The sequence below is a fragment of the Ursus arctos genome, unplaced genomic scaffold, assembly GCF_023065955.2.
Source record: "Ursus arctos isolate Adak ecotype North America unplaced genomic scaffold, UrsArc2.0 scaffold_27, whole genome shotgun sequence".
NCBI lineage: Eukaryota > Metazoa > Chordata > Mammalia > Carnivora > Ursidae > Ursus > Ursus arctos.
In genome coordinates, this window is record NW_026622952.1 from 4,828,274 (window position 1) to 4,854,468 (window position 26,195).

Here is a 26,195-nt window from a genome sequence, read left to right on the forward strand (position 1 = left end):
TTGCCATAAAAACAAACACACAGAACAATGGAACAGAACAGAAAGCTCAGATATAAATCCATGCATGCCTTATGGTCAATTAATTTATAACAAAGGAACCAACAATACACAATGGGGAAAAATGGTCTCTTCAATATATGGTACTAAGAAAATCGAACAACACATACAAAAGAATGAAATGGTACCACTATCTTATGCTATACACACACTGAATTAAAGACTTGAAAGTAACACCTGAAACCATAAAACTCCTAAAAGACAACATACAGTAAGCTTTTTCACATCAGGTGGCAATGACTTTTTGGACTTGACACCTGAAACAAAGGCAACAAAAGCAAAACTAAGCAAATGGGACTACATCACTCTAAAAACCTTAAGCACAGCAAAAGACAGCATGAACAAAATGAAAAGGCAACCTACCAAATGGGAGAAGATATTTGTAAATCATATATCCAATAAGGGGTTAATATCCAAAATATATGAAGAATTCATATGACTCAATAGCAAAACAATCCAATTAAAAAATGGGAAGAGGATCTGAATAAACACTTTTTCTAAGAAAATATACAGATGGTCAAGAGGTATATGAAAAGGTACTCAACATTACTAATCATCAGGGAACTACAAATCAAAACGACAGTGAAATATTATCTCACACCTGTTAGAATAGCTGTTATAAAAAAAGACAAGAAATAGCAAGTGTTGGTGAGGATGTGTAGGAAAGGGAACCCTCATGCACTATTGGTGGGAACGTAACCCAGTGCAGCTACTCTGGAGAAGAGTATGAAGGTTCCTCAAAAAAATGAAAAATAGAGCTATCATATGATCCATCAATGCCACTTCTTGGTATTTGTCCAAAGGAAATGAAAACATTAACTCAAAAAGATATGTATGCACCCCTAGGTTCATTGTAGCACACAAAAACCTAAACATGGATGTTTATAGCAGTTTGGTTCACAATTTTCAAAACTTGGAAGCAACCAAGATATCCTTCAGTAAGTGAGTGAATGAATAAATTGTAGTATATCCAGATAATAGAATTTTATTCAGTGCTGAAGAGAAATGAGCTATTAAACCATGAAAAGGCATGGAGTAAAGTTAAAAACATGTTACTAAGGTAAAGAAAACAGTTTATAATGGCTACATACTGTATATTTCAATTACATGACATTCTGAAAAAGCCAAAACCATGGAGACAGTAAAAAGATCAGGCATTTCTGAGCATTAGAAGGATGGGAAGGATAAATAAAAATTACTAAGAAATTATTCTAAAGTTAGCAATTTTTAAAATTTACATTATTTCTATTAAATTAAGAGTAAATTTATAGAGATTTGATTTCCAATTTACTACTGATATTAGTAATTTAAAATACATTAAGGCAGAAATAAACTAAAAATGGTCATTGTTGTTTGTTAAAAATTTATTCCAACTTTTTTATAACCCTCCATTGCTAATATAAATGGACATAAACAAGTCAAAATATACTTACCAAATTTTTTTCAACTACAACATGCATTTCTATATACTGAGAAAACTCTGGAAGTGGCTGAAAAAAAATCCACAAATTTTACATCAAAATTGAAGTATTACTTAAATGTTTTAATATATATCACTACTTCATGAATTCAGTGGTGCAAAATACAATTTTATATATAAAAATAATTAGATAATTTAAGTAAAACTTGCTATCACTGAATCATTTGCAGAAATTTTGCCTTTGTCACTTCTTTTGTGCTTGATCAAATATTTAATTTACTCAAAAAAAATTTCCTTTACTTCCATTGTCTATATTCTCATTGATACTGAGCTATTCATATTATTTTTCTCTAAAGAAACTTTTCCATTGACTTCCCATTACAAAATGTGAGTGTTTAATTAGCTTCAAAATTCTATTATACTGTAGTAGGCGGTCCTATAGTTTTTTCCTATACCCCGAAAGAGTGAGGTCACATCTCTGTATCTAGAGGAGTGGGATTTCATTTGAAGAATAGAGTTAATTTTTGTATAATTTACCTCAGAAAAATTTTAGTGAATTAATTTAAAAAAAATGTTATCCAACAAAGAATCAAAATGACAAACTATTTTATACCAGATCATAGATATCTCAAGATGTATACTCTGGGTACCATGTGATCCACTTAGATCATAGTGGTTAATTTAGGCACAAATGTGAAGCCTTAATGGTGTTTGAAATCTGGCTTATCATTTATGTGACTTAGACTGTTTCCCAAAAATGAAGATAAAGTAATAATTGTTATAATTACTATTAAAAAATTTGTTACTTATTTTCATTATTATTTTTTGGTGAAGGAGGAAGGCACTGGAGAAAACATCTAAGAACAGTCTTTGCAAAACCTTAAGACTATACATGTGGAAAACTTAAAATATTTTTAAGCTAAAATAACATACCATCTACATGCACTGGAAAATAATTTGGAAGCAGAAAAGGCTCATCAAATTTCAGAAATTGAGGAAAATTTTATCATGCTTATTTTAGTGTCTGCATTTTTTCTTCTTTACACTGATATTTAATCCCTTGAAAGTTCAAAACCATTCCATGTTAGATAAAATGTTTTCCTTAACATATGAAAGGAGAATTAAAGAGGGAACAACAAATCTGTGGTTTAGTGGAGACGAAAAGAGTAATGATTTTAGTAATTTAGAGGAGAAAGAAAAGTTGAGAAAGGTCAGAAAGACAAATTTAGGGCTCGTGGATTACTCATTTTTCCCCCCTCACTCTAAAATTCTCTTTCTTGGTCCAAGTTTTGGAGATTTGATGGTTTCATTGAAAAAATGCTGATGAAATCCCATTATGGTCTAACTGGTTTCTTATTATTTCCTCCAAAATTAAGCACCAAATGTTGCATAATAGTCTTGCTTATAGGACTCTATCCTTTCATTAAAGTCCCTAAACAAGAAAACGACACTACCTTACTAGAGGATAAAAATAAACATTTAAATTAATTGAGAGAAATAATATTTTAATGGATCGAGGGATTCAAACCTATTTCTTTGTTTTAATGAACATTAAATGTTGCCTAACATTCCCTGAGGTAAACCTTGATTTTTGAGATTCGGATTGGTTAATATTTAGTTAATAACAATTTATTTATTCATTTACTGAACAATAAGCTTCTAGCAGAAAAAAATTCACAGTCCATTATAGCCAAATAAAAGTTTAAGACAAAGATGCATAAAATAATTTCAGGAATTGTGTGTGTTGGAAAAGTGAGCAGATATTTGATTTCAAAAGACCACTAAAGCATTTTATTTAGTAAGAGAAAATAACCATATGAGAGACAAATTACTTATATATGTGTTATATAAAGATAACTCCGGTTGCAGGAAGTTTGCTTTAGTGAAGTAAATTCTACAGAATTGAATCTAAGCAAGAAGATCATGTAATGCTACCAGAAGGTCCAACTGCAACATAGATAGATTAAAGATTTAAGTTGAAAAAATGTCAAAAGTCATGGGTAGGAATATTCAGGGAGTGAGAAGGGACATGAAGATAATTGATAGGCAACAGATAGATGATGAAAGATGATAGATGATAGATCAGATAGATAGATAGATAGATAGATAGATAGATAGATGATGATAGATAGATAGATGATAGATACACAGATACATAGATGATAGATATATGTAGATGATAGATGATAAATAGATAGATGATAGATAGATAGATGATAGATGATAGATGATAGATAGATGATAGATAGATAGATAGATGATAGATGATAGAGAACAGATGATAAAAAGATAAATACACAGATACACATATACATAGATACATAGATGATAGGTATAGGTAGGTAGATAATATGTATTTGTATATTTTAACTTGGGATAACTCAGGAAAAAATTTAGAAAGAGAGTGGGAGATCTGTAAATCACAGGAGATAAATCCATGGAAAAATATATGACAAACAAATGAAAACCTGAGACATAACATAGGAAATATCAGTATCTAGGATGTGATTGTGTAAGAAAAAGTTAGAAAAAGTGGGATAGAATGAAAAACAGAAGAGTTTTATCTGGAGTAAAATAAGTAAAAAATTCCAGGGAGTTTTTATTTTATTTCACCATTAATATCATACTTAATGAAAATAGACTGAATCGTTTCCTCCTAAGATTTGAAAAAGACAAAGATATCTCTTCTCACCTATCCGACATTGTACCTGAGATGCTAACCAGGGTAATTCAGCAATGAAAAATAAATGAAAGGTATCCTAATTGCAAAAGAAGAGCATCGACTACCTTTATTGAAGATAACATAATCTTAAACATAGAAAATTACAAAAGGTTCAATAAAAAGCTAATAAATAATTTAAACAAGTTTGCAAAATACAAAATCAGTATATATAAACCAATAATTTCCAAACACTAATAGTTAGAAACACAACTTTGAAATAAAAATTAAGTGTGCAATATTTAAATAAAAAGTGTAGAAATAAATTTCACAAAAGATGTTTTGATGACAACTTGAAAACTGAACTATATAAAACATTGCAAAATGAAATTAAAGAAAACCTAAAAGCAAAAGGCTATTCAATGTTCATGGATAGAAAGAGTTAACGTTGTTAAATGGCAATATTTCCCAGAGCAATCTACAAAATCAACATAATCCCATCTGGCTTTTTAAGGGAATTGAAATAAATAAAATTTAAAATTTATTTGGAAATGAATACTACCCAAAGTAGCCAAACAATTTCATAAAAGAACAATCCCTGATTCCAAAAAATACTTCAAAGGTATAGTAGTTAAGAAAAAAAAAAAGGTGTGATTCTGTCATAAGAATAGATATAAGGATCAATGAAACATAATTGCAAGTGTAGAAATAATCCCAAACATTTACGGTCAACTGACCTTTGGGTGAATAAAGCAATGAAAATTCAGTGGAACAAAATATAGTTTTTTCAATAAAAGGGTAGGGAAAACAAGGTTACAAATAAAAAATGATGAATTTAGAACTCCACCTCACTCTATAAAAATTGACCTAAATTGGATCATATGTAAGATATTAAACAATAAAAATTTTAGAAGAAATATAGTAATGAATTTTCTAACTCTGGTGTGATGGTTAATTTTATCTGTCAACTTGATTGGGCCACAGTGCCCTAATTTGTATTTAAACATTGTTCTGGATGTTTCTGTGAAAGTGATTTTAGGTTAGATAAACATTTATATTGGGGAATTTTGAGTAAAGCAGATTATCCTTCCAAATGGTTGGACCTCATCCAATCATACATATACATATACATGCATCTTGTTGATTATGTTTCTCTGAAGAAATATCTGCCCTGAAAGAGCCCCTTAACTACTGTATTTGGTGAACTGAGATTGCTGAAAACCAAGCTCAGAATCTCATTTATATGAATGGACAAATTATAACACAAGCTGAACTTCCAATGTTACATGAGCCTACTGTTAAATTGTGGACATTAATTAGGAAGAAATGATATCCTGAAAACTGCAATGAAGACATATGGGAAGACTCTGATGAAGCTCGGGTTCAGTGAGCCCCTAAATTCTGATGAATCTTCTTTGCCAGTAGAAGTAACCTTTCCATCCCTGTATAAGGTTAACCCTGCCTTTCTTGAGGAAAAAGTAATGACCTCTCTCAGGCAGTTGTTTTCAAAGATGTTGGTGATTCTCCCCAGGACTTTAGATATGTATCTTCAATATTTATGTGAATTGCATTTGTGTTAATTATATCAAAATTTTGACATAATAAATATGGAGAAAGAAGTGCATCTGCAGACAGTGAAGATCTAGATTTCAAGAAAACATGCTACTAACAGTGGAAAATGCCAGCTTGGAGTTCTAAAAAATTGAATGACTAATTTTAAGGCTTACAATCGAAGTCATGATGTTTCTGGCACATCTATCTATCTACTATAATGTTATGTAAATAATTTGTACATTAGAAAAATACATCGTTTATATATTTGCTTGGTAATAATCATATATTTTACTCAATCACCTACCTCTATACTTTGTATTTTATAGGGCATTTCTCTTGATTCAATATCCTTCTCAGCATATAAAGAAACACCTTTATTCCTGTGTTTTACTTGATAAATCACATGTTCAAAACCAATTGAAGGTTCCAAGGGCTCAATACCATAACTTACATTTTCAAACTGTAGTAAGCCCCTACAAATTTCAAAACATAAGTAAAAAAATAAGATAATGCATTTGAAAAGTCAATACAATAAATAAGAAAATGACACTGAATGAGTTTATTTTTTAATTGTGTGTAGATTATTTTGAGCGTTAGTCTGAGATGGTAATGTAGGAAAAAGTTACTGAATATCCACAGGCTTACTGAGTGGCACAGAATACTAACATTATTAGTATTCACTTAGCAATTCGTATTTTATAGTCTACAAATATATCAAAAATCTTAATTCAATATTGTGTAGGAGACATTACAAGAATTTGCATTCTATGCTTTTCCACTGAGAGTTTCCCACAATAAGTCATGCCTCACTTTAGAACTCCTGAATATAATTTTAAGAATATAAACATTTCTGGGGTGCCTGAGTGGCTCAACTGGTTAAGCAACCAACTCTTGGTTTTTGGCTCAGCTCATGATCTCAGGGTCATGAGATCAAGTCCTGTGTCAGGCTCCACTCTGAGCATGGAGCCTGCTTAGGATTCTTTCTCCTTCTCCCTCTGCCTCTTCCCACTTATGCTCTCTTTCTCTCTCTCTCTCTCAAAAAAAAAAATAATTAAAAAATTTCTAAAACACTATTCTACTTTGTAATCATAAAATGATATAATATAACCTGAGTCCAGTACATGTGCTAACGATCACCATAGAATTTGGATAACCTTCAATATACCCTTGGTAGTGGCAAAAATTCTGAAAAATAAAGATAAAATACATGTATCTCTATTAGAATAATTCATTAAAACAATTCATGTTAAAGGAACTATTTTCAAATATTTAAAACATGTATGTTTATTTGTGTGTATGTATCAAATGCTCATTGTTTCCAAAATAGATTTATAAGATTATTAAATGAACATTTGGCTCAATTCTCCAAAAATGTCCCCGAAGTGTCAAAAAGCATTTTGCACTGATTTTGAAAACTTCAAAATTGCTCCCAAGTACCCTATTTTCAAAGGGTAATCATAAAATGTTAACTCTTGGTATTCAGAGAATTAAAACCTTTAAGTATTAAAAAAGAAAAGAATTATGTACATTTTCATATTTTTTCCTGTTAAAAACTAAACATGACATTTGCAGTCATTCGGATCAAAGTAAAAATCATTAACAACTTTTTTTTTCCTCACACTCTCTTCACTTAATTTTGTAAGATAGAGGTTAAAAAAATGAATCCAGAAGAGAATTTTTTCTTCTCAGAAATATTTGAGTGTAATGGCAGAGTAGCTTGCGTTAACTCTCTCACTGATAACAAATATAAACTCTGGAAAAATAATTTTTAAACTATCACTACAAAGGCAGGAAAAGTAAAGCAGGGGGCAGGGAATCCAAACTAGAAGAAGAAAACTGCATTTTCTGGATTTGCATTTGTAATGGTTTTCACCTGAGGGCACTAAGGCAACTTAAAGTAGCTAATGTTCCAACAACAACAACAAAAAAAATTACTGAGTGTCTAGAAATTGAGATGCGATAGGAAAGGAGGAGGCACAAAGAGAGGCCTTAAAAATGGGTGCTATTAACTCAGGCGTAGGTTCTGTACTTACATCTATATTGAGACTATATGAAAGAAATCTCAAGTAGTTTAGCAGAAACTAAGACAAGAAAAACTGAAAGAACTAAGGAGAGATTTTGGGCTGTCTCCAAACACAAGAGAGTAGAATTTAGAAACTGGTTCCAGTCAAGTTAATTGTCTGCAATAGTAAGAATAAAAACAGTCACAAGGTCCAATGTATCATTGAATATGGCCAGTATATGATTTTAAAATATTGTGTATATGAATAAAAGAAAAATGTGGCCCATAGTCAAGAGAAAAATCCAAAAGAGAACTGATCCTGAAACAACTCAGGATTTTGGAATTAGTTAAGAAAAAAAAAGGCATTAAAACAGATATTAAAAATGTGATCAATAATATAAAGGAAAATTTGAGCACAGTAGGGAAATTTAGCAGAGAAATAAAGGTTATAAAAAATGTCAACTCTAGGGATGCCCGGGTGGCTAAGTTGGTTTAGTGTCTGCCTTTGGCTCAGGTCATGATCCCAGGGTCCTGGGATTGAGTCCCCTATTGGGTTCCTTGCTCAGCAGGAAGCTGCTTCTCCTTCTTCCTGCTACTCCCCCTGCTTGTGCTCTCTTTGTGTCTCTCTCTCTCACACATAAATAAATTAAATGTTTTTTAAAAATTTTAAAAAAATAAAATGAATATAATGGATAAGTCTTACTGCACATTAGAGAAGGTAATAGAAAGGGTTAAAAAAAAGTACCTAGAGTATGAACCTACAGATATTATCAAATCTGAAAGAAAGCTGAGGAAAAAAAAGAGTCTTTAAAAATTAAATATAGTTGCAGGGTGTCTGGGTGGCTCAGTCAGTTAAGTGTCTGCCATCAGTTCAGATCATGATCCCAGAGTCCTGGGATCAAGTCTCACATCGGGCTCCCTGTTCAGCAGGGAGTCTGCTTCTCCCTCTCCCTCTGCTGCTCTGTCAAATAAATAAATAAAACATTTTTTAAAAAAATTAAATACAGTTGCAGCAATCAGTGAGACAGTGTTGTCTAATATATGTTTAATTGGAGTCTCAGAGAAATGGAACTCTCTTCTCTTTGTTTCTTATATGTATACATTTGTATTTATTTGTATATACTAACCTTTTTCTTTTTCCTTCTTCATGTTATTAGTTTTCCTGCAAGTTGTTGGAAGTTAACTTCACAATTTAATCTCTAGTTAACATAGTATTAATTAATGGACACGATGGCTCTTGTGATTGTGTGTCTCCTCAATTGAGGGGAAGGGTGGGAATTTCTTCCCTTGTAAAAAGGGTAGCTGAATCTTGTTAAATAGAAATACAGGGTAATTATGTTGTTTACCAGAGTTCAAATGTGTGCAAATGAAAGCTGACTAGTCAAAGTTGTAGACTTTATCGATTATTGATGTCTTGGCACTCAGCTCCTAATAAATCTTTTACCTGCTTTGTGAAAATAAATCTGGGCCCCTAAATTATTTTTTCCTTTGCCAAGTGGCTCTGAAGTTTTGCCAGTAGAGGGTGTTGAAGAGTGTGAGGCCAGAGCTTTGTTTCCTGGTTCCAGTGTGCTAGTTTGGAAGGCTCCTTTAATTGTTCTGCTCATTGCACCACCAGGATCCCTCAGTGCTTGACGTTTCTCCAGTACACAGATCCTTTAGTGTATCATGGTTACTAGCACCCATCAGCCAGCAGGTTCCTCCCATAATTCTGGTCTCTCTCCTTTTGTAGCAGAGTAGCTATGTGAGATCCCTCTTCCTGAACAGCTTTCCTGACTACCCTAAACAGATTTCTGAGAAGTTCCAAAGAGAAACTCTATGGCTATACCTATTGGTACAGCACCATTGTGACTTCCTACTATTCAGAGATTCACAGCTGTGCCCCTTCTAACGAGGTTTGCATCTCAATCCTGGGATAATGAGATTGGCTTTTTCATTTCAGTCCTCGGATTGCTGGCTGCTTCTTGTATCCAGTATTCCTATGTTTTTTAGAGTTCTCTTTACTTCTTATTTTTTATTCTAGTCACTGTTACAGCTAATAATTCTTTATATTACACTTTCCCTGTTCAAGTTGCTATATGGTTTCTTTATATTGATTAAACAAACTAAAACAGTATCTAGTCTTATTTTTTTTAATATTTCATTGGCATACCATCAATGAATTACTTTGTATTTTCTTTTTTTTGTGGGCCCATGTAGAGTTTCAGCTGTATGAATCATACTTCATAAGATCAAGATAAAATACCTGGACCTTTCCACCAGCTTTTGTCTACTTCCTTCCAAATGTGGTTTCTATTATTCAGATTGATAACATTTCAAATTCTTTGGAATAATCAATAAGTTATATCAGCATTATAAATAATGGGAAAAGTTGTAAATCAGTAAGTAAAAAATCACTTTTAAGTAAGCATAGGATAAAATTTTCATGGAGGAATCCAAAAGCTCATCATTATTATTATTAATCAATTTCCTTCTTTGGTTTTTCCTGTTCTTATCATTTCCATTTCTTGCACTGTTTTTCTCTATTACATCTTGTTCAATATTCTCCTTGCACTAAAAAGAATGCATATACTGTTGCTACTGTGTGTTATCTCCTATAAATGTTGATTAGATGAAGTGGATTGATAGTTCCACTCAAGGTCCAACAGATTTGCTGAGTTTCTTTCTACTTCATCTATCAATTATTGAGAAAAGAATATTTAAATCTTCAATTATCTTAATAATTTATCTATTTCTCTTTTCATTTCTATCCATTTCTGCCTCTTACAATTTGAGGTCTGTTTTTATGTGCATACACATTTTGAATTATTATGCTGTCCTGGTGATTTTACCTTTTAATCATGATGAATATTTATTTTTTCTAGAGAGGTTGTAAAGTCCATGACAATAATGAACGGCTTATACTTGTCAGCTCTAGGGACTGGGAACAAATTCTTTCTATGTCTGGAGGGCTGATTTGTTCCTTTGTAGATAAGTCTCTATTTAGATAATATGACTTTAAAGGATCAAAATCTATTGTAGACTTCATTAAAGACAAATTTACCTACTTTTAATCTAATTTAATAACCTTCCTGATTTTTCCTGCACTGGAAGTAGGCTTGCAGCTTTGCAAATGTAAGTTACCTATATGGCACCATATACTGGCAGTTGAAGCCAACGTTAACAACCTACTTCATTCAGGTTATCAATAAAGCATTCTTTGCTTTGTTTTTTAAATTATACATTTATCTCTCATGGTTACCTCCTCAGCAGTAGGAAGCAGAGTTAAGTGTTGGGTATGGCAGAATTACATAAAATTCAGGTATGGGATACTGTAGGCATGTGTATCTTTTTTTGTCTCACTGGTTCTAACTGTGTCTCTCTCTCACTCACACACACACAAACATACACTTATTGATGCCACACACACATATTATATATTTATGTGTGTGTATGACATTGTTTGACAGCATGTAGTATTTATATATTTCTGTAGATGACGCAGATATTTGCCTAATCTATTGAACAAAATTCAAAGCAAATCATCATATCTATTATTTCTTTTGTTAATGGTTTAGTCTAAATAAAAATGCTTTAAAGTACTGATTGATTCACTATACAGAAATCAGGAACACAAACAGAAAAAAAGAATAGGAATTGTTAGGGCAGCAGAAAAGCAAGAAAGAAAAAAAGAAAAACAGCATTTCAGACATGGGTAATCCCTGAAATTCTATGCACACTGCTCTATTATTTTTATAATAAATTATAGACATTATTAAATGACCCTGAAGTGTTCCAAATACATGAAAATTTAATATATTCTTAAATATACATGAAATTACATGTGTATTTATTTGGCCCTTGATCATATGTTAGACAAGTCTTTGGATTCTCCTTTACTTTCTGGATTTACCTTTCCTGATTCAAATCATAGTTTTTTCACTTTTAAGTATTTCATGATCTTTTCAATCCTATTGCTACATGTACTTAAGTACATACGTGTACATCATCGTGAAATAATAGCTTAAAGAAATCACAACCATTTTTGGTTTGTGTAAAAAGGGTAACTTGAGACACAGTGTGTAAGCAGAAAGTTAGGAGTCCCCAGAAAAAGAAAGATGAGACATAGCTTTTGTGACACAAGAGAAGTCATTTTAGGCCCCCAGCTATTTTTTTAAATAATAATTTTTTATTATGTTATGTTGGTCACCATACAGTATATCCTTAGTTTGTTGCTTTTCCCCCCCATGATTCATGATTTGTGTATAACACCCAGTGCACCATGCATTCTGTGATCTATGCCCTACCAGCACTATTTGCCCAAGGACAGCTCTTGTAGAGCTTCCTGAGGTATCAGAATTACAAAGAAATGCAAAACCCCTCGGTAGTTAAGGATGTTAAGGGAACAAAGGGAATGCAAAAACTAAGTCACTACCAGGCCAGGAAATAGCCTAACCACATCAAAGACAATAAATCTGTAGTAAAACTCCCAGAGCTGTTTCAAAAATAAGCAAAACCCTGCATTCTTTACCCAAGATAAGAGCACAGGACCCCATCTAGTTTGTACTGGCTCTCTGAGCATGCCCATAGCCCCCTCCCCTTGTCCAACACTTACCTCTGTTTCATTATAATGCTAAAATCTCCACCCTATGAGGAGCACAAGCTTCATTAACAAGCATAAAACATGTGTATGGGCATATTTTCCAAGGACACCTGCACAACTTTATGCCCACCTTTACACACCATGACAAAACTCCCCTTTCTGAATATTCACCCTAAACACGAAATAAAAAGAACCTGCTCATTCCTGCTTAGGTTTTGGAGCTATTCCCTGTGACCTTATTTGTCGCAAATAGTCTCCTTTATGTGACAACCACCTAGTACAGTCTCTGTCAGTAACTCATCAAGGAGCTAACTCATGCTAGTTCAGTTATAGCATCATCAAAAGTAAATGGTTAACTTCACTTAAAACAAAACATCACTCCAACCCTTTGTTTTCTAACAGGCCAACCCTAAGCAAGGTGGTCACAGAAACTCACATAATGAAGGTAAAACAGGCAGTAAAAGTCATACCTGAAGCTGTTGTTCAAGGGGTGTCGTACTTCCTGTACCATTATAACCATAAACTCTAAAATTATGAGGTAAAAAAGCTCTGTAAAATAAAAATAAAAGGTATATAATGGGGAATTTGTTTTCTAAGCTCCTATTTTGAAAAGATGCCTATTTTATTGTATTTCTTATAGACAGGTAGATAGACAGGGTCTATCTTATAGACAGGGTTGGGGAGAAATAGAGTCCTGAATTCATGGACTTTGTTCTGATTTTACTCAAAAATCCTGGTGTCTAGATCTCTTCTCACTCACTTTACAATCACACTGTCCTCTAGGCTGTTTTTTAAAACATAATCCGCAAGGGGCAGCTGGGTGGCTCAGTTGGTTAAACATCTGCCTTCGAACCTTGAGTTGGGCTCCCTGCTCAGCAAGGAGTCTGCTTCTCCCTCTGTCCCTCCCCCTCCTTGTGCTCTGTGCTCTCTGTCTCTCAAATAAATAAATATAAAATCTTAAAAAAAATAAATAGGCAAGTTTTGCCTCAAAGTATTTGTACCTGTTGTTGCCCCTTCCTGGGATGCTCTTCAGCATAGTTCATTGTCTCATCTACTTCAAGTCTTTGCTTACATATCAACTTCTCAGTGAGGCTTATCTTGGAAAGTTTATTTTTAAAATGCAACTTTCTTAATTATCAAAAATAAGATTTTCAAACAATACTTCTAACTCTGCTCTCTATTTTTGTTTAAGCACTTATCACCTTCTAACATTCTTCCTAATGCACTCATTTGTGATATTGATGTAGGAAAAACGTTAGGGTTCAAAGCCAACAGCCAAGAAATAATTCTTGAGACGTCTTTGGTGCAAAAGGATGTTTTTTTTGTTTGTTTTTTGTTTTTTTTTTTATTTATTCGACAGAGATAGAGACAGCCAGCGAGAGAGGGAACACAAGCAGGGGGAGTGGGAGAGGAAGAAACAGGCTCATAGCAGAGGAGCCTGATGTGGGGCTCGATCCCATAATGCCAGGATCACGCCCTGAGCCGAAGGCAGACGCTTAACCGCTGTGCCACCCAGGCGCCCCTCAAAAGGATGGTTTTATTAAAGCACGGAGATAGGACCCGTAGGCAGAGAGAACTGCACTGGAGTCATGAGGAGTCATGGATTATATGCTTTCAAGTTGGGAGGGGGTTAGTGATAGGGTCAGTCTCTAAGAAATTGTGGAAGCAAGGTTTCCAGGACCTTGAGGGGCTAGCATTGTTAGGAAAATTTCATTCATGACTGTCTAATAAAACCATCTTCATGAGACTCTTCAGATGTATATCAGTGGGTCATATGCTTGTGGGATGATTGCCAACATACATCTTTGGGGGTAGAGATAAAGGAAGTTTCCAAAGGAATTTTTATATGTTAAAGTAGACTCACAGGATCCTGGGGGTTGAGCTAAGATTGCCTTTTGCCCTTAGCAAAGTATTAACATCAAGACAGCTCAGTTTCTAGAGCATGTCACTCTGCCTTTTTCAAAGACTTGTCAGTGGGCTGTAGGTAACAAGGAAATTTAATTTTTCCTTTGCCTTTCTTTCCCACATTAATATCATTATTAGTCTCATTTGATAACAATATAAACAGAGATTCTGTCCCTTTTGTTTATTAGTGCATCTCAAGCACTTAGAAGAATATTGGTAAAATAGCAAATGGTAAATACAGATTGAACTAATGTGACAAGAATTCGACAGATTAGATGGAGAACTCACATCACAATATATTATTTGTAAATATGGGAAGAATATGCTGACATGGCTCTATAAAGAGAAAGGGTAAATGTAGACATCCCATTTCATTTCTCTAATAAGCATAATATAAAGAGTTGTGATTACCACGGCAGTCTGGATTTGTTGAAGCAAAAGGTCAAAGAGCCAAACATTAATAAGCAGAGCCAGATTTTTTGCATTGTTGTCATACCAAAAAATAATATGACCCACAGTGGGGTGGGGCTCCAGGAAACACAGAGATTCTGAGTTGAAGGTCCAATGAAGAGATTTAGCTGGTCATATGCAGACACCAGTTTTTTGGAAAAGAAAGAAAAATTCAAATGTCTGTGTTTGGGCAAGAAAGCTCCTGGGATGTCTAGAAAGAGGCAGAACCCCTGGTGTCATGTACCCCTAGAGAGAAAGTAATGAATTCTTGAGGTATATAAAATATATAGCTTCTCTCCCTGTAAAGTATTTTGCCAATGTTGGAAATTGTGAGAGTGGCCAAGGAGCTAAACTTAAATTCTCTGAAAACAAGAGCAAATATATATATTTTTAAACTGGTAATACAGAATCAATAAGCTCTATGTGATTTAAGCATGATAAAAGCAAAGAAAAATCACATCTGATTTGTTTAAAAGACTAATGAAAATCAAAATAAAATCTTCAAAGTATTAAGAGGAAAGAGAAAAACAAAAAATGTTACCTTCAAAGAAACAGCAATAAGACTGACAACTACCTTGTCAATAAAAATGAAGAAAGTCAGAAGACAACAGAATGACAATTTTAAAAGGCTAAAGTCATTTTAAAAACATCATCCTAGAATTTATCCCAGCAAAAAAATGTTTAAGAGTAGGGTCAGGTAAAAATTTAACAATGAATACAAACCAGTATAATTAAAAACAAGCAGAATTGCAACAGAAATAGAATTACAGAGAGATATATAAATTAACTGCATATAGAAATGGAAATGCGGGAAGAAATGAAAAGCACCAGAATGAGTAAACTTACGGTTAAATATAAAAGAATATTGACTGTACAAAAAATAACCTCTTTGGGGTTTAAAAGTATGCAGGATTATAATGGCTGAAGAAAAATGATGAAAACATAAAAGAAGGCAAGTGGAATTTAAAAATTTAATGATTTGACAACATAAGGTAACTGATAAAATAATAATGCATATTAGGTTCAATAACTCAGAGATTAACCTGTTAATCTAGATAAACTACTAAAAAATAGTAAAAGAATGTATAACAAAGAATTTATTTGATGGGAAATGGTACAATATAAAACGACAGATTCATTAAAATGAAGACAATAAAAGAAAAAAGAATATAAAATAAAAGGCACAAAAAAAATAATACAATGATCTCAAAAATTATATGGAAAATCAAAGGGTCAAGAAAAGCAAGGACATCTTAAAACTGTTAAACAAGGCTGGGCATTAAGAACGATTATAAAGTCACTGTAATTAGTACAGTATGGTATTTGTATAGATAAATAAGGTGCAAGAATAAATATATAAACTAGCAGAAGAGAGAAAAGGGTCCAGAGTCATTCAATTTATGACATTGATTACATTACAGTGCAGTGAAGATAGGTTGTGTTTTCTTCCCAACAGCTTTTGCTAAATCCATAGAATGCTAATATGAAAAAATATTTAAATCTTCACTCTTACGCTCACAAAACACATAAATATCAATTCTGGATGAATCTTAGAGCTAACTGTGAAAGTGGAAACAATAAAAACCATTAGAATGAAATAGTAGCTTTGATGGATGTCTGTATGTATACAATCATTTCTTTCAAATTACAAAAAGAAGAATAACTACAAAGTAAAAAATGATCATTTGGACTGCATTTAAAGAAAGAATTTCACACTCAATAAAAGAAAAATCCAGACTGGATAAAAATTGAAAGAAAATGGTAGGAAAAATGTAGTTTACAAATACTAAACAAAAGAAAATTAGTGTAACTATACATATATCAGATAAAATTTAAAATAATTACTAGCCACTTCATAATGTTAAAATTTTATTCACCAAAAAGGTAAAATTTTTAAAATTTTTATTTAATTTTTTATAATCTCAAAATATGGAATTCAAAATTAATCAATTTGAAAAATCACTGTGAAAGATTTTAACACATATATATTACTAAATAGAAAAATCATTTTTTAATAAGGAAGAATTCTAGGACATGATTTAAAAAGAACATTATAGTAAATAATTGCAGAATATGCTATTTTGTAGTACGTATAGAATATTTACAAAAACTGAATATACATTACATCACAAAGTTAGCCTCAACTTTAAAAGGACTGAAATCAAAGAATATTCTATGATCAAAAATTGCTAGAAATAATATCTAGAAAGTGCCACATGTATTGGTATTTAGAGATACAGTGAGATAACTCATGGGCCAAAGAAGAAATATAATATAAACTTAAAAAATTTTGCTAATGGTAAACCAGGGAAAATTCTACACATCTAAAAATGTGAGGGGCAGCTAGGCAGTATTTGGAGTAAAAAGTTGGCCTTAAATTTTTAAACTAGAAAATAAAAATGGTTGATGAGTAATCAACTTAGAATTCTTTTGAGGAAGTTATAAACAAAGATCAAAATAAACACAAAAAAATTAAAAGCAAAGTAATAACACAAAAATCATACAATGTAGAGGACACCTGGAGTAAAGGAGCATTTTTTTATGCAAGATAAAACTATAATTTTTCATAAAGGAAACATTCTCTTACTAAAATACCATCAGTGTGAAAACAGAAGGCATAAAATAGAAGTTATTTGAAAAACACATCGTGAATTAGACTTTTAGGCAAAAAGTTAAAAGAATTACTGAAAATAGGAAAGAATAGGTCAGATTAGGCATGTCTTTTTAAAAAGTATAAATGTCTTTTTTAGGTGCTTCACAAAGAAGAAAATCCAAGCAGCCAACTGACGTATTTTTAAAAGTATTCAGACTTATTTGCATTTAGAGAGATACATATTAAATCACAGTAAGACATCAGTACATAATCAACAGTTATTGAAAACTTGAACTATCTACCATTATTAATATAATATGCAATTCAGAGGGGCATATAAATTAGTCTAATGCTTTGGGAGAATTGTTTAATAATTATGACAATGCATATAATTTAACCATCCAGACTATCCTTAGTTACATGTCCTAGAAAATCTTGTGCACATGTGCCAAAGAATACATATACAAGAGTTTTCATATTTGAATATCTGTAATAACTCCATAATAGAAAAAACCAAAATGTTCAAAATAACAGAATTGTTGCATAATCATGAAATTGGATCCTATGCAGTAATAAAAATGGATAAACTGGAATTATTTTTAACAACATTGATAAATATCACAGGCATTATTTTGAGTGACTGAAATAAGCTGTAGGAGAATATGCTGTGATTCATTTAGAATTCAAAACACACAAATAGAAATATATTACTTAGGATAATTAAATAAAATCAAGGAAATGGTTATCACAATGATCAGGAAAGTAGTTACAAATAACAGGGATGGAAAATGGTAACTGTATGGCTTTTGGAGGGCAGTCAATGTGTGTTTAATGTTCAGGGGTACAGGAATGCTCACTCATAATTATTCATTTAGCTGCATAAAATATTTCATGTATTTTAATTTATATTTAATATATTGTACAACAAGAAATATTAAAACAACAATTAAATAAAGGTAATTGGTGGTGATTTTGTGAAAGAGAGAAGCCCAATCCCCTATTTCCATTTACACTCTCAACATACAGAAATGACCAATTAACTTTAACCATTTTTAAATATGGTACTACATTAAACAATAAAATGTGTTGACAAAGTATGGCCTACAGGCCAAACCCAACCCACCACTTTTTTAAATATATATAAAGTGATATTAGAATATAGCTATGCCCATTTATTTGAGTATTCCCTATGCCAGCTTTCACAATGGCAGAACTGAGTGGTTGCAAGAGAGACCATGTGGAGTTCATTCTAAAATGTTTGCGCTTTGCAAAAGGTGTACTGACGCTTGCTTTAAACAGAATGATCGAAGAAGTAAAAGCAAAGACTAGTGTTGCAGCTGAGTGAGCAGGTGACACTGCAAACTAGGACAGAATCTGGACCACAATTGTGCCTTAGGGATGGAGGGTTAAATGGCCTGTGATCTCTACCATGAGAACACACCGTGGACTTTCCAGTAGAGAGCACAGAGCTAGAAATATCCTCAGCAATTTGTAGACAGAAGGAGAAAAAAATCAATACCTGCTGTCTGTAGACAATGGGCAGAATGAAGCTACCCAATCCTGAAAATGCAGGAGCATCGCATGCAAAAACGAAAACCCTAAACTACATCTCAAGCAGTTGTGGAATGGATTACAAATGGCCCCATCATTGCTGCAACTCTGAGATGACAAAACATATAAACATTGGAACAAGCTAAATGGACCCACCAGGAATGAAGCGGAAACATCTATAAAACCACTTGCTTGATGTAGAGTTGCCACAAAAACATTCAATCTGTAAAAAAATGTAGTATGTGTGAAGCACAATAAAATGAGGTTTGCCTGTAGTATTACCCTCAATGTTCTAATCTAGATCCATTCCTGACTTTGGCAAAAACACCTTTGAGCAATGTGATAAAACTGGTGTTCTAATTTTGTGTGTTTGAAGGCCCTAGGCGATTGCCAAGTTTCTGTACAAGACACATATCGCTGCTAGCTCTGCACACAGCCAAAGCTTCATAGGCTGCTGAGAGTGCAAGTGACATCACCCTGTTTGTATATAAACTGTTGGCTAAGCCTGAAGCCAACTACCTGTCAAGACACCCTGAGTAGGGACAGTGGTCACTGAAGGCTTTGTGACTCCACCAGCAGGGATTCCCTGGCCACACTTTATTCTGTCTCCTCTTCACTACAGTATTACTCACTATATTCTCATCTGTTGCATATAAAATGAAAAAAAAATTAAAGGTTTACGTTTTACTCTGATTACAGATTTGGTCATATCTAAAAAGTTGAGTTCTATTTGTGACTACTTTATCGACATTCTGCAACAATATTTTGAATTTTTCTAAGCCAAGACTTATTTGGTAACTCTTACTTAATTTCCAAAAAGCTGGTTCTTCTTTGATTAAACATTCATAATTATGTTCTAATTTTATCATGCTTGTCATTGAGAATGTGGTTACTTTTCAAAGATTTTGTGTTCTACTATGTGATGGTTTTTGCTTAAGTGTACTTTGCTTGTATGTGTGAAAAGAAAAGCATTAATTGTAGAGTGTGTAATACTTGATTCATAAATTATATCATCAGTAGTTGTATTGTCTATTCTATACCCTGTTTTCCTAATGTAAAAAAAGACAAAGCTAAAGAAATACACTGCCGTTCAGAAGCTGTCTCTTTTATATTAGGAAAAAAGTATAGAATATATAATACAACCAGTGATGACACAGGTGACTAACAGACACATGAAATGATGCTCAACATCACTCTGCATCAGTTAAATACAAATCAAAACCACAATGAGGTATCGCTCCACACTTGTCAGAATGGCTAAAATTAACAACACAAGAAACAACAGATATTGACAATGGTGTAGAGAAAGGGGAACCCTCTCACAGCGTTGGTGGGAATGCAAACTGGTGCAAATGCTCTGGAAAATAGTATGGAGGTTCCTCAAAAAGGTAAAAATAGAGCTCCCCTATGACCCAGCAACTGCACTACTAGCTATTTACCCAAAGGATACAAAAATGGTAATTCAAAGGGATACATGCACCCCAATATTTATAGCAGCATTGCCAACTATAGCCAAATTATGGAAACAGCCCAAGGGTCCATCAACAGATGAATGGATAAAGATGTGGCATATATGAAATGGAATATTATCCAGCCATAAAAAAAGAATGAAATCTTGCCATTTGCAATGACGTGGATGGAGCTAGAGTGTATTATGCTAGGTGAAATAAGTCAGTCAGAGAAAGACAAATAGGGTATGATTTCATTCATATTGGAACTTAGGAAACAAAACAGATTAACAGGGGGAAAAAAAGAGAGAAAGGCAAACCATAAAAGTGACTTAACTATAGAGAACAAACTGAGGATTACCAGAGGGGAAGTGGGCGGGGGATGGGCAAAATAGGTGATGGGGATTAAGGAGGGCACATGTGGTGAGCACTGGGTGTTGTATGTAAGTGATGAATCACTAAATTCTACTCCTGAAACTAATATTACACTATGTGTTAACGAACTGGATTTTATTTTTTTAATTTTTTTAAATTTTATTTATTTATTTTTGTAATTTTTACTTTGCTGTATTAGTCACCATATAGTACATCCCCAGTTTTTGATGCAATGTTCCATGATTCATTACTTGCATATAACACCCAGTGCACCATGCAATATGTGCCCTCCTTAATGCCCTACACTGGCCTATAAATAAAAATTTGGAGAGAAAAAAATAATTTCACAATTTTAAAAATATATTAATGTAGATTTCTGAAATTCCTATTTTAACTGTTTAAAAAGTATCATTACAATTCTGATTTTCCTTTATTCCTTCGTATGATGTGCTTATTATTTCTAAATTCATCAGCTGGCATGGGATTAAGTTTGGCTAATGACAATTATATTCCAAGTCCTAACAACATTCTGATATAATGCGTTAAGTAATTTTCTTTTACTTATCACTATTCTTTCCATCCTAAAATTCATGATGTTCTCTTCAAATATAGCTGAATATGAGGGATTCAAAAACAAGACATATTTATGTTTTTTTTTCTAAATAGACTTTTTTTTTAAGATTTTATTTATTTATTCGACAGAGAGACAGCCAGCGAGAGAGGGAACACAAGCAGGAGGAGTGGGAGAGGAAGAAGCAGGCTCATAGCTGAGGAGCCTGATGTGGGGCTCGATCCCATAACGCCGGGATCACGCCCTGAGCTGAAGGCAGACGTTTAACCGCTGTGCCACCCAGGTGCCCCCATATTTATGTTTTGATAAAGATTTAAAAATAACAAAATTCATCTTTCATGAAATCCATGGATAACCAAATAAAAATCTGGTGCTACTGAGAAGGAGAAAGATGGGAGTATACACTACAGGTTCAACGTCTAGATATTTATTATATAGAGTTAAAGTTTTTTAAGGCATAAAATAAGAGACAAATGAATAGCCAGTAACTAGGAGAATCTAAAAATGCAAAATAATTACATTGTGGATTAATTATAAACAATAATGAGATCAAATACAGGTGATAGAATAATGTAGGTCACCTACTTTTGCATTAGGTTCACCGTGTATGTTTTTCCTTCAATCATAATGTTGTAGGACACCTGGAAGAAGAGTATATTAAAAAGGCAAAGAAAAGTAAGAAGAATGTTAGAAAGGAAAACTATCTTTTTCTATTAATGATAATTACATTCAAAGCACATGAATACAATAAAAAGAGGAAAATTTATAATTTAATGTTGATTTCAATGAAACTTGATATTTAAATATTGGCTTTCATAATAAAGATGGGTGGAAGAATATGATTTGTGTCATTTACTTGGTAATTTTCAAATATTAATAAAACTAATAACTAAAAGCTAATAAAACTTTTGAATCTGAAAAAGTGGTTTTCATCCAATAACTACATTAGCTTAATAAAGACTGACGGCCACTTCAAAACTTATGCTTAAAAGGAAAGAGTATAAATTATTCAATACAAAATTCATATAGTAGAGCAAAGATTTAACAGCACATAATGTATATTTGCACATTTTATAAAATTCATTCCAAGTTTGTATCAAAACCCATCGATCTATTTTATTAATAGTAAGATTAAGAAATGAGGTCTCACAAATGGGCAATTTAGTCTTTAGAGATCAGTTTGGGTAGTTTTGACGTCTTTACATTATTGGGCCTTCCAATCCAATAGCATGGAATATACTCCATTTATTTTTATTTATACTCCTTTAATTCCTCTCATCTTGTTTTACTGTCTTCAGAGAGGAGGTTTGCTTATCTTTGTTAGATTTATTCAGATTTTGATTTTTAAGTAGTGTAAAATTTTTTAAAGTTTCATTTTATACTTTTGTTTTGCAGAATAGAAATACAATTGATTTTCATGTTTTGAATTTGTTTCTTTTTGTTTTGTTGTGTATTGATCTTGACTCTAAAGAATTTACTAAATTGTTATGTTATTTCTAATTTTCTCTAGATTTTTTTGGATTTTATTTTATATACAATCATTTAACCTATAAATAATGTTAGCATTATTTTTTTCAATTTTTATGGCTATTTTTAATTTTTGTTGTTTTCCTTCCTTATTGCGGTGGTTAATATTCCCAGGCAAGGATAAATAGAAAAGGTAATAGTGGACATCCTTATCTTTTTCTTGATCTCAGGAGAAAAGCTTTCAATATTTCAACTTTATGCATGATGTTTTTTCAAAGGCATTTGATCTTCTCTATACGCTATGATTATTATTTTTAATGATTACATATTTTGACATATAAACATTACAACAAATTATATAAAATGCCTTGTCGCCAATATCTTTGTTAAAAAATAAAAACATTACAAGTATTTGAAAACAATTTTAAGTACTCTCTCATCCCATGATAATACCCTCTCTTACACTGCAGCTAACCAACATCCGGAGTTTTGTGTTTATCATTCCCATATTTTTATATTTATACTAATTATGGATGTTTAAGTATTTTTTTTGCATAAATTTTAGCTTTGCATAAATGTAATACTTCTACAAGTTATATATTTCATTGCCGATTACATCTCTGCTTGAAACACTATCTCATATAATAAAGCGCTATGCACGCATTTCCTATCATCATCATCATCAATACATGTAGTTTTATAATTTATTCTTTTTGATGGTAAGGTATCCCATTTCCTGAATATAGCACATTTGATTCATCTATGCTGTCAATGGATGTTTAGTTTTGTTTCACTATTTTAAGCAATGCCCCAATAAATAATCTTAGACATTTCCCTTTCTGCATATTTGTTAGATATGTTAAACTAAACCTATGAGTGAACGAACTTCTTTTACTAAAAAGTACTTTGCAACTTCACTTCAAGTTTATTTATTTATTTATTTATTTATTTATTTATTTATTTACTTTTTAAGATTTTATTTATTTATTCGACAGGATAGAGACAGCCAGCGAGAGAGGGAACACAAGCAGGGGGAGTGGGAGAGGAAGAAGCAGGTTCCCAGCGGAGGAGCCTGATGTGGGGCTCGATCCCATAACGCCGGGATCAGGCCCTGAGCCGAAGGCAGACGCTTAACCGCTGTGCCACCCAGGCGCCCCTCACTTCAAGTTTAAAATTAATCTGTGGCTTTGTTGTACCAAGGTAGACATTCACAAAAAGTAAATAATATTATCCTTTTATCCATCTCCTCTAATTGCATTTTGTTTTGTTAGATTTAACTTTTGCCATTGATGATGTGAAATAGTAACCTATTGTGTTTGCTTGGCACTTCCCTATAAATATCCTGATTTGTATATATGTTTGATAATTATTATCCTTTCAAGTTTAACCGTTGTCATTCATAACTTTGTACATTTCTATTTTTTTTTTTTATCTTATTGACTTGTATGAATTCTTGATATATTCGGGCTACCTTTTGTGTTTTACATGGTTTGCAAATATCTTCTGTGAGCCTGGAATATTTTTCACTTTGATTATGGTAGCTATTTATTTTTATCTTTAAATCTAGATATTTCTAAATCCTTCGCTTAAGAATTTGTGCTCCTTTTTCTATTTGGTATAATTCTTCCCTATTATAAGGTCTGAGAAATAATCTTCTATCTTGTCTTCCAGATTTTTAGTATTTTACTCTCAGATGTATACATTTAAATGATCTTGAATCAATTTTGGTGTCTCAAGTAACATTAATATATACTTTATCATTATTCCCTATCATTAATCAACTGTGCCTTCACCATTTATTAACCAGTACATTCTTTATCCAATGATTTCATTGCCACCACTGAATTGAAAAAATTCATATGTGCATTGGTCTTTGGGAGGCTTCTACTCTGTTCTATTAATTTGTCTTTTAAAATACCACATTATATTAATTACTAAAACTTTAAAATAGGTTTTGAAATGAAATAAGTGAATCACTGTTTTGTTCTTCAAAGTTAACAATTTTTTATGTTTTACCATTCCATATATATTTTAGAATCAATCTGCTAATTTCCATGAAATTTCTTATTGGAACAGCAGTCAATCTATAGATTTGGTGAAAACTGACCTAAGAAAATACTGAGTATTCTTGACTGCTAACATGATCTAGTTTTTATTTTTCCACTTTATTAGTGGTTGTAGTATGTTGTTTCTTTTTAAGATTTATGTATGTATGTATGTACTTATTTATTTATTTTAGAAAGAGACAGGGAGAGCACAAGCAGGAGGGGCCAGAGAGAGAGGGAAAGAGAATCTAATGTCTTTCAACAAAGATTGACTATATCCTAAAAAGTTTTTACCTTTTAAATAATACTATTAAGTAACTCATATTTTTGGCCTAAGTGTGTGTGTGTGTGTGTGTGTGTTGTACATATATGTGTGTGTATATATACATATAGACATATGTGTACAATACACACACTTTATCAAAGACATGCTATTAGCAATAATTATTAAATATACGTGTACATATATATATGTGTGTGTTTTCCCTTATTTTTTGTTCTACATTTCTACTTAATTTTAATATTTGGGCCTTCTTCTTTATTCTTATTTTATTCCTATTTTATAATATCCACTAGAATGTCTGGAATTCTGATTTTGCTAGGTCAAGGTGTTGTTAATACTGATTTTTATTTATTCTGCGTTGTCATACTTGCAACTGAAGATTCTCTTTTTTCTATAATTTGTCAGTTTTTATATGTTTAATATAGCCTCTTCCCCAGGTTTTCCCCTCCTTTTTCAGGAATTTCAGTTATTATATACTTAAGCATCTAATTCTATCTTCTTTCTCCCATAGTCATTTATATGTTGCATCTATCTCTTTAGCTGTGGTCTACTGTTAATTCTTGATTTTTTCCCCACTTTCATTATACTTTTCACATGTAGACATGCCGATCAGTATTTTTTAGAACTTCTAGTTGAATATTCTCTTCTTATAATCTATATCGTTTATTTATTAATTATAACAGTTGTAAACATACACTATGTTATATTATGTTTACAGCATTTGTTAAACCAATAAGTACCACATAGCCTCACTGGTTCAAAAAATACTATGTATTCAGCACTATTCTCAACATGGGGGATAGAGACATTAACAAAGTAGTCAAACTTTTTCCCTCATGAATTTGACAGTTGAGGACAGGTGATTTTTTTGTACTTCTCTTATGAGAATTACTACCATAGAAGGTGGTGATGCCTGGTTGAAGATATTTCCTTCAAAGTAGATTCTGTATATATTTTCAAATATGAGTAAGCAATTCCATATTCATTTTGCATTAAAAACAAAAACTCTTTCAAAATACTGTTAAATACCTCACTTTTGTTCTATTTAAATTATTTTAAGTTTTCATAAATATGCATTCCTTTTAAAATGATATATTGAAATTTTTAAGCTTGTAAATTAGGGTGACAAGTGGGTAGTTGCTAAGGAAATATTTGCACTCAAATTACCACATTTACTACCCAACCAAAAAGAAAATTAAGGTGTGATGTTTGAAAAAACACATTTCATATCTTGGA

General features: G+C 32.3%; 1 protein-coding gene across 1 annotated transcript in view; it reads right to left on the minus strand.

Moving 5' to 3' along the window:
• The window catches only part of ADAM2 (ADAM metallopeptidase domain 2), a 125,299-nt gene that overhangs the window by 97,949 nt on the left and 1,155 nt on the right, over positions 1-26,195 (minus strand). Inside the window, exons 3-7 of the mRNA XM_048226286.2 lie at positions 21,750-21,805; positions 12,742-12,820; positions 6,799-6,875; positions 5,995-6,163; positions 1,491-1,547 (exon numbers count right to left, since the gene is read on the minus strand). Coding sequence (XP_048082243.1) covers positions 1,491-1,547; positions 5,995-6,163; positions 6,799-6,875; positions 12,742-12,820; positions 21,750-21,805 — 438 coding nt within the window. The remainder of the gene's footprint in view (positions 1-1,490; positions 1,548-5,994; positions 6,164-6,798; positions 6,876-12,741; positions 12,821-21,749; positions 21,806-26,195) is intronic.